General features: G+C 44.2%; 1 protein-coding gene across 2 annotated transcripts in view; it reads right to left on the bottom strand.

Annotated features, from left to right (window-relative positions):
- DSTYK (dual serine/threonine and tyrosine protein kinase) overlaps positions 1-9,913 on the bottom strand; it is a 50,811-nt gene extending 40,898 nt beyond the window's left edge. Inside the window, exons 1-2 of one of the 2 annotated variants that reach the window (XM_024751002.1) lie at positions 9,509-9,667; positions 1,751-1,823 (exon numbers count right to left, since the gene is read on the bottom strand). In XM_024751002.1, the coding sequence (XP_024606770.1) occupies positions 1,751-1,823; positions 9,509-9,535 (100 nt within the window). In that variant the 5' untranslated portion in view covers positions 9,536-9,667. Of the gene's footprint in view, positions 1-1,750; positions 1,824-9,508 lie in introns of both variants that reach the window. The other variant, XM_024751001.1, reaches the window with a different exon arrangement.
- Between the last annotated feature and the right edge of the window lie 404 nt (positions 9,914-10,317).

The following is a 10,317-nucleotide window of genomic DNA, read 5'->3' as shown; positions in this document are numbered from 1 at the left end:
CCCCAGGGCTTATATGTCCTAGGAGCCATGTGACATGAAGAGACCATACTCAGCAGCCTGCTGACAAGTTCCCTTCTGGGAGAAACTGCTCCTGAGGCTGGTCGAGCTGCAGAGGGAATAGAAAGGCAGCTGGCAGCTGAAGCTTTAATTTACGGGATGCAGAGATGGAAGCGGTTCTTCGAGGAAGCCAACCCCATGCTTCACTCAGGGCTTAGTTTCCGTCATTTGGAAGGCAGCTTCTTTCAGTTAGTTACCATTAAGAATGATCCAATGGTGGGAATGTGTTAAAAATGACACAGGAACCACCTCAAAGGGGGGCTTACTCACCGGACTGGGGACAATTTAAGCATAAAATTTTTTTAAAATGATAATAAGAAATTATAATCCATTGAAAAAATTCAGAAGTCCCACACTGATATAAATAAATAATAAACAAACAATGGAAAAGGAATGCTCTAACTTTGCAAATACCAACTAAGAAATATAGAAGAAATAGTGGATAGAAAAACCACCACTGAGGCAGGTGGGCGCTGTCAATGGATGCTAGGTCTAGTGGAGGGAGGCATTTTCAGGAACAAGATCATCCGTGAAACCTTAGAACACCTTCCCACAAAAGACTAATCAATTGCAAAAGGAAAAAGTGTGACTTTAAGGTGGAGAAATCTAAAGGACACCAACATGACCAGAGATCAAGCTTAACATCTCCAAGGGTGGGTGGGCCGACAACATGTACCCCTGATGTGACTGCACATCACGTCATTTCTGTGCCTAGTCCTGCTGAGAGCTCACGACCTGAGTCTAGTCATGAGGAAGCAGCTAGATCCAGGCTGAGGGTCATCCCATAGAATGTAAAGCCTGCTCTTTAAACCTGCCAAAGATATAAATGCCAGGGAAAGGCCGAGAGACTGTCCACATTCAGGGAGTCTGAAGACACATGATAACTAAATGCAACATGTGCTCCTGGACAGGATCCTGGATCAAAAGAAAAAGACACAACTGGGACAGTTGGCAAAACTTAAATGGGGTCCGTGGACTGGATGGTAATACTGACTCAATGTTGATTTCCTGATTTGGGAAGTTGCATGCTGATAGCATGTCCTTGTTTGGGAGAAATGCACACTGGAAGTGTTTAGAAGAGATAAGACAACCTATCTAGAGCTCACTTTCACAAGGCTCCAAAAAATATATACATATATTATAATAGAAAGAGAGAGATTAGGTGATGGGGCAAATGCAATAAAATCTTAACAACTGGAGAACCTGCGTGGAGTGGGAACTCTTTGTACTGTTCTGGTGACATTTACATAAATTTGAAATTATTTCAAAATAATTTTTAAAATATTGGCTAAAAAGATAACCAGCAAAATGTATCCAGGTCTGGATCTCAGAGAAAAGAGATAAAGAGACAGAATTTTATTCATCAAAAAAACCGGGCTTCCCTGGTGGCACAGTGGTTGAGAGTCCGCCTGCTGATGCAGGGGACACGGGTTCGTGCCCCGGTCCGGGAGGATCCCACATGCCGCAGAGCGGCTGGGCCCGTGAGCCATGGCTGCTGAGTCTGTGCGTCCGGAGCCTGTGCTCCGCAACGGGAGCGGCCACAACAGTGAGAGGCCCGCGTACCGTAAAAAAACCAAAAAAAAAACCAAAAAAACCCAAAAAACCCAGCAGGTAAAAAATACATCATATACAGTAATAATACAATTTAAACAATAAGTTTCTTCACTGTCCCCACTTCTGCCCTGCACATTACCTTCTTTCTCCTCAATCTTCCTGTGATCATTTTCTGATGCCAGTTCTGAGTCTGGGGAGTCCAAGGCACTCATCTAAACAAGTAGTTCAGGATCAGATTTAGAACCCAAGTCCTCAAGACTAAGCAGTATAGACAAACACCCACTCCAGGACAGGTCACTTTGATGAAAGTTACCTATAACCATCCAGTTCATTGAACAAGAAGCCACCAGAAGAAGCTTGACCTTGCACTGCCTGCAGCGGCCTCCTGATGACTCAGCGGCAGGGAACACACCTCCACCTCTTCTGCAGCTCAGGCCTCTTTATCACATGCCAACTAACTACTTTTATCCTCGACTAACCAACCACGTTTCCAAGTTGCAACAGCAGAACTTCTCCACTTCTCTCCATGGAATATGAGCCAGCAGAGCAGGCCAATTGTTCAATCAGGAGAAACTGAGATAGGTTTCCCCAGGGGGCTTCTTATATGCCAAAAGAATAAGAATGGCTTCTCCTACTAGCTGTTTTCCCCCAAGTGCTCCATTCCTTTTTGCCCCTACATATCTCCATAATATTAAAAGTTAAGGCTACAGAATATTGCACAGAATATCCCTAAAAAGTAAGCTCCATATTGGTTCAGTCACTGTCCCTCTAATTTGAATAAAAACAGAGCTTTTATTCAAATGAGTCTTGTTATCCAGTTGCTTTTATGATGCGGCCTTACTTAATCTTTAGTCTGGAAAGCTTGGCTTAACCAAGAAAATCCTGGGAAATATAATTCTCTCCCATTATATAAACTAGAAAGGGTAAAATCTGTCTGGCATAAATAACACACTGAAGTCTTAATCTGATGAAGCTAAAATTAGACCTTTTTTTATATCTGAGTAAAATAAAAGTGATAAAAGCATTTTTTTAAAAAGAAGTATGAGGGTTTTTTTTTTAAATAGTCAAGGGCTTTTATGAATACATAAGCTATTACTATTCTTTGGGATAGTTTTGATGTCTTATTAAACAAGTGAAAAGCAAAACAATCCTCAAGTTCTACTTCCCATCTTCCTGCCCAGAGAACACCACCCCAGGGAATGGAAGCACATTATAAAGCCCAACTCCAAAGACTTGCGGTCAAAAGGTTCCCGCAGCCACATGGCACCCCACAGGCTGGGGACACGTCCAAACCACTCACACTGCACACTGCCTACTAAATACGACAGAAGAAGGCACCGCATGTGATGGGCAATTCAACCAGGGTCCCACAGGGGATTCTGATGAGTCCCCATGCTCTGACCAACTTTCCTTCAGAGAGTTTTGGTTTGGACTTTGGAGGAATACTATCTATAAGGAGACTTTCTCAGAGAGGCTGATTTATAGCTTTAAGCAAGGGGGCACATAACCACTGCTACATCTGTTCTCCTCTGTTAAAGTGTCAAGTTCCAGGATCCCCAAGATTACCAGACTCCCCATTTGGCAAAGAATGGAATCAATTTTCAAGCATGGGGTGGCCTATACTTAGACTGAAAATCCTACAGGGGACTCCAGTCAGACCTCTGAGAGTCATGAAAGAAAAGCTGCATCTTTCACAGGGACTCTATACTCTTGTTATGAATGACACCATTCAGATTCCCTGGACCACGCAGGAAGCAAAACCCACTATCCCTAGAGGTGAACTATTTTTCTACAAAAAGTAAGGAGCAAATTCACCTTAGGTCTTAAAACAGTTAGGGAAAAAACCGCATCCACCCACACTCCTCACACGCTTCATATTGGCATCCCTGTGAGTAAGCTCTGATGAAGATAAAAGATACTCTAGCAACAACCTTCATGAATGCATTCTGCTTTTGAACCATGCAAACAAGACAATTCTAGTTATTCCATCCCAGAGACAGACTGGGGCTAGTTTTCCTGTACTGTCAGAAAGTTAGTAAAGCATCTCAACTACTGTTTTTATCAATGCCATTTAATCTTAGAATTTCTCATATGCCTTATCCTCCTGTCCTCAAAGACTAATGGTTAAGCAGGAAACCAAAGTGTAGGAAATCCTCTAGAGGGAACATGATGAAACACTAATCCTTCTTTCTTTCATTCTAACATTCTAACATCTAACCTCTAACAACATTCTAACGTGTTAGAGTTCTAACAATTCTAACATCAGCTTAGAATTTAAAATATCAGTTAGTTGGACAATGTTTCACCATTGTGTGTCCTGTACCCAATACAAAGTTAGGCATTAATAAAGATTTGTTGAGTGAATGAATATTTACTTCCCATATCATGGTGAAGCTCCGGTATTGCATGCAACTCATTCTTTGGGACATGAAAATCATTCTTTGGGATACTGGCAGCTCCAGCCTAATTAGTCATCTATCAAATGCTTATCATTATTCTGTTTTAGGGGCCCAGAGAGGAAAATCTTGGCAAAGATACAAAATCCCATATCTTTCATGGGGGAAAAATTGCCCTTCTGGAGTGGAAAAAAACATCATTCCAATATCTACCAGATATGTAAACGATCTAACAGATACTTGCCTGTTACGTACAAAGCACTATGGTAGGCACTGCAGGGGATACAAAGATGAGTAAAACACTCTTTACCCTTAGGAGTTCACGATCTAGTAAGCGAAATAAGACGAATCTATCCATAGCTATCACATGAATAAATAAATAAAAACATGACCTGTATGTCCAGAGCCTATAGGAATTGAGCAATAGGTTTAAGGTGAAATTCATATTTCCCTTTACTTCAGTAACATATTTTTTGAGGTTTTAGTTTCAAAAGATTGCTTTTGAGAAGTCCATTTATTGCAGGAAGATTCTCTGTTGACTTAACATAGTGAGACAGAGAAGCATGGAGAAATAAATGCTGATGCTTGGAAAGTGGACAGAGCATAACAAAATCTAAAGACCAGATGGATTTTTATTTAAATCCATGCTTTCTTTAAATGCTACTTGCAAAGCTGAAGAACTAACCATATTGAAATCAGTAATGCCTTTTAAGACTAAACTAAACATATTGTAAATGATAATAATCTTAAAGGTAATAATGTCTTTTCTTTCAAGAGCAGGCAGAATTATCCAAGCCTTTTTAGTAGTGCGCTGCCCCGTGCCATGGGAAACAGATTATCCTAGCAAAGGAAGATTAGGAAGGGGAAAGGAAAGGGACTGGAAATTGGTATAAAAGGCTTGAGTAGGTAGTGTCACATTATACTCGCTCAATCAGAAAAAATCTCCCACTGAAGTAGATTATGGTTCCATGTCAAGGTATGGAGCCTGGGTTATGACTCACTTGTAACATAATCTCTCCATTGCCAGGGTGCATTTTCTATTCCCATGGCCAGATCAGGAAAGAACAAGGGAGGAGTCACAGAAGCAGAACGGGACTGGGAGCTTAAGAGACCTGGGCCTCAATCTGGCATCAGCTCAAAACTGTTCTGTTCCTCATTCCATTCATCACTCCTCTTATTCTCCCCCCGACCCCCCTGTTCCAGCCTCCTAATCTAATGTTCACCAAGTACATACACACACACATTCAAATGTCACGTATGTTTAGAACTAACTATATGCCTGTGCTAAGTGCTTTAATGTATATTATCTCTAAATATCACAACTTTGTGAGGTGACACTATCACTCCCATTCTATTTATTTATTTAGATATAATTCACATATCATAAAACTCACACTTCTAAACCACACAATGTAGTGGTTTCTAGCATATTCACAAAGTTGTACAACCATGACCACTGTCTAATTCTGGAACATTTTTATTCCCCAGGAAGAAATCCCATACCCATTAGCAGTTAGTCCTCATTTTCCTCTCCCCCCATCCCCTGGCAATCACTAATCTACTTTCTGTCTTTATGAATTTGCCTGTTCTGGACATTTCAAACAGATGCACTCATATAATATGTGGCATTCTGTATCACTCCCATTTTACGTATGAAGAAACCAAGACTCCAATAGGTTAAGTAACTTGCCCCAAGCCCCACGGCTGATAAAAGGCTGCACTAGAAGAGGGACTCAGGTCTGACTCAAGTGCTCGTGCTTGCTTTTGACTACTTTTCTTTCCCCACTTGTTACACGAGAAAACAATGGTGGTTGAAACTTTTGACTACTATATGCTGCTTCCATACAGGAAGAAAGTTGAGAGAAAGTGAAAGTTTTAGATATAATTGGGGAAATGGGGTTTTGTTCATCTAAGGTAATACAAGTAACAAATAAGAATCACAGTTATAGCACCATCTCTGCTAAGCTTCTGTTGAAATGCTGAGGCAGCTCTTCTAAACAGATCATGGCAAATTACTAGAAAGCACACCCATCCCAGTCTCTGGCTGTTTTACCCCACAACCAACTTCCCTCCACCCCTCAGCCCCATGAAGATGGCAACTATAAGAAACCAGGCTGTAAAGAAAATCCTCTCCCCCAACTTTAAGACCAATGTTTAAATTTACTTTTTTTGTTTGTTTGTTTGTTTGTGGTATGTGGGCCTCTCACTGTCGTGGCCTCTCCCTTTGCGGAGCACAGGCTCCGGACGCACAGGCTCAGCGGCCATGGCTCACGGGCCCAGCCGCTCCGCGGCACGTGGGATCCTCCCGGACCGGGGCACGAACCCGCGTGCCCTGCATCGGCAGGCGGACTCTCAACCACTGCGCCACCAGGGGAGCCCTGTATTTACTTTTTAACCCCATTACCAGGGGCTCAAATGTTTATTGACTAGTAATAGCTAATACTTACACAGCACCTTACCAGGCACTGTTCTAACTCCCAACAACCCTAGAGGCAACTACTATGATTATAATCCTCATTTCCAGATGAGAAAACCGTGGCACAGCACCGTTGTGATCTGCCCAAGGTCACTCAGTTAGTAAGGAGCGGAACCAGGAAGAAAGGAATGTGGCACAGGTTAAAGCATTCCAACTAAATACATTTAAGTCATTCCAATTTCTTAAAATTGAGAGGTTTATGATACACTGCAACAGCTTGGAACTCTACTAGATCATAGAACAAGAAAAATACTTCTCCCTCTGCTACTCTGTAGTACTCCACTCTGCCTGTCTTCAGAAGTGGTCAAAGCCTTTATCTCATTACTTCTGAACCCTCTGACAGAGGAAAATCAACAGATAGACGGGCTCTCATTCCCTATAGTTAAGTGAAAAGAAGGCCAATGCTTTGGAAAGAAAAGGAGGAACTGAATCAAGGCGGTTTCACTTATAATTCAGTTTTCCCTGTACAGGCCGAGCTACTCTCATTTTAGATTCCACCTACTTTTTAACTTCTAAAACATCATGTACATTATATACTCACTACACTGCCCTCAGTGAATTCAAAACTGTGAAAATTAAGAAGGAAGCATTATTTGGGGGGTCGTTCCCATCTCTTTTGTGGTTAAAAGTGAAATAATAAAAATTTACAGTAAATCCATGATCTTCAATTGCTCAAATACCATACTACATCCAACCTAGAAGACACTTCCATTCTGAAACGATAATTAAAACCTTCAAAAGAGGTTTTAAGAATTGAGTGTTCCTTCGCTTAACATTTCAAGTTCCTATTAATCAGAAACCAACATTCACAGAAGAAAGTTGAGACAGTCTCTGAATGAACTTGACCTTCTAAAGATAGTCTGTAAAGGGAGAGAACAAGAGCTAGTTGTCTTTTTTTTGAGCTAGTTGTCTTTTAAGGAATGGTTTCTACTTTCTAACACAATCACCTAAACAGCTGGGAAAATGGCATCCCTATAATATACATAGTAAGTGCCACCTCACTAATTTCTCCTGATGTTCCTTTTCACCTCCAAAAATTAAACTGTCCACACTAAAGGAATGGAAGCATTTCATGGAACAAAATCAAATGGCTCCCAGTCCTGTCATCTGTACCCTCTCCTGGTTTTTATTTCAGATGGACAGACTCCAGAGGGTGAAGAGAGTTAAATACGAAAAGATTAGTTCATGATGCAGTCAACTAGAAAAGCCAATGAGGCAAAATACAAAGGTGCATTTGTATTTCTTAAGTTGGCTTTTAAAGAATAAAAACAAGAGCCAGCCAAGGTGCCTTGAAAACCTCCATCTCTCTGAGGTGAATCTACTGTCTGATTTTTTATCAGTAGTAATTCTAAAATAGTTGTTAAAAAATTACAGCAACAGAGGGCTTTTTAAGATAAGCTATAAGAAAAACTTGTAAGCAGCAGGGAAAGCCGCTGGAAAAGCATTGCTGAGGGAGAGGGTGAAAGTACACGTTCTGGGGCTCATCCCTGAAAACATCTGCCCTTCTCACCAATTGTTTTTGATAGCCTCACAGAAATTAGTCCCCTCTATGGGTCCACTTTAAGAATAACAAATCTAAAAAAAAAAAAAAAAAAAGAATAACAAATCTCTGGGCAGAAGATGGCAAAACCACAACTTCAGAAAAGCTGGCCATCCCCCCTCGTCCCACTTATCCCATGAGGTAAAATAAAAGCTTTTTTATTTACATCCAGGCCAACTAAGTGGAATATCATCAATCAGAATCTTATTTTTATCACCATTTCTGGAGTCTCAGACAAATTTAGGATATTAAACATGCAACTTTGGAAATACAGGGCCCAACACACAAACTCTGAAGAGTTTAAGAATTCACTGTATTCTACGCCTCATGTTCAAATTTGCTGTCAGCATCTAAATTAGTGTTTCTGAAAGTGTGCTTGCTGGCCCACTTGCGTCAGAATCCCTACCCATGGCTTGCGTTTAGATTCTTAGGACCCACCCACTAGACATAATCAATCTGTGGCATAGAGCCTGAGATATTTTCAACATTAATCTTAATACACACTTTAGTTAGAGAATCACTCAATGAAACCCACTGACTGCTATACTGTCCCAAGGTATCTGTCTGCATGGGATGCCAGTCCCTTCTTCCATCCAACCTGTTATTTCCTAATTAGACCAAGTAGTTATCAAACCCTCCAGTTCCCCACCAACAGCAGTTTAAGAGGAAGCAAGAAATTAGGAAAGGTCAAAAACGCTGCACGATTTTAAATGCTTTAGGGCCTCTAACACATCCCAGAGAGAATCAAGTCAAGTTCCAGGACCAAAAAACGACCCTTTCCCTGTCTAACTTCTTCACCCTAAACACAATCCGCATCTCTGGCAATTCCCTGGCACCCATCAGACATCCTTTCCTTTAGCGACCCCAGCCCCACTCCCCAGTACATTCCTTTCACAGAGTTGCCAAATGATTGATGCAAGCGTATTTCACATACATAGTCAAACACACAGACACGCGCGCACACACGCACACACGCACACACGCACACACACACACACACACACACAACGGACACACAAAATCCACTACAGTTCCCTGGCCTCCTAGGGCTCCCTGCCTACCGCCCGTCCTCCATCCCTCCATTCCACCATCCCTAACTGGGACTCTGACCACAACTGCTCATCCCCGAACTCAGAGCAACTTTCCTCACTCTGAGGCTTAACCTCCGCCCTCTCAAACTGGGGCCCTCCGCGCTCCCGCCCGTGCACAGCCCGGTCCCTTGGATCCTGCTCCTGGCACTCCTGCCTTCGGGCGCCCCTTGCCCTCTGGTCCCCGCGGCCGAGTCCCTGGAGCCCCTCCCCTCCCCCACCCGGAGAGATGCCCTCCCACGGCATCTCGGATCCGGCCAGCTCAGGCCCGGGGGCCCCGCCACGCGGCCCTTCTTCCACTTTCCGCCTCTTCCCGGGGTTGTTTGCAGGGGCAGGGGTGTGGCCCACCCTCAGTTTGCCTCTCCAGCCCTGTCTTCCTCACGGCTACCCTCCTTACCCGCCTGCAGCCCGATCTCGGCGACATCGCCGGCAGGGCCGCGCTCAGCCCCGCCGCCTTCCGTGGGGGAGGAGGGACAGCTGTGGTTGTGGGAGCCCTTGATGTCGCGGAAGAACTTCTGCGTTTCGCGCAGGTTCTGCCTCAGCCGTCCCAGGTAGCGGCGGTAGCGGCCAAAGCCCCGGCACAGCTCGCGGATCATTCCGCCGCCTCCCGGGCCGGGACCCGAGACCGGCTCGCTCCCCCACGGCACCCCGTCGCCCTCCATCGCCTCAGCCTGCTCTGCCTTCGCGGCTTGGTGCCCGGCCCTCTGGTCCGGCTCCCCTCCTCCCGCCCCGCAGTGCTTAGGGCAGGAGGAATCCGCCTCCTGACGCCCCCGCCTGCAGTCGGCCGGGTTCCCAACCTCCGTCACCGCCGTTGAAAACAAACCAAACCGCAGTGCGTTGCGAACGGAACCTTTATCTCCACTATCCAGAGGAATGAGGGAACGATCACCGGAGCACCCCGTCACTGCGGGGTCTCCTGGGACTTGTAGTCTGGGCCGGGGCCGAGCTCCAAAACCTGGAGACTGTAGATGCGACCGACCGCCCTTTGGTATACATCTCCCCCGTTCTCGCACAGAGCTCACACGCTCTTCCCGACTTAAAAACATGTTCCTGCCCCCTACAGAAGTGTCCCTGAGGAGAGAGAGCACCTGCAGAACCCGGACTCCTGCAGAAGTAGGGGTGCCTTACTGAAATCAGAGGGAAAGATTTTAATAGCAAAGAAAAGTAAGGAAACAAGACTGAGGCTAGTACTGTCTCCATGGCTAC

The sequence above is a fragment of the Neophocaena asiaeorientalis genome, unplaced genomic scaffold, assembly GCF_003031525.2.
Source record: "Neophocaena asiaeorientalis asiaeorientalis breed wild unplaced genomic scaffold, Neophocaena_asiaeorientalis_V1.1 scaffold67, whole genome shotgun sequence".
NCBI classification, from domain to species: Eukaryota; Metazoa; Chordata; class Mammalia; order Artiodactyla; family Phocoenidae; genus Neophocaena; species Neophocaena asiaeorientalis.
This window is presented reverse-complemented; position numbering and strand designations above follow the sequence as displayed.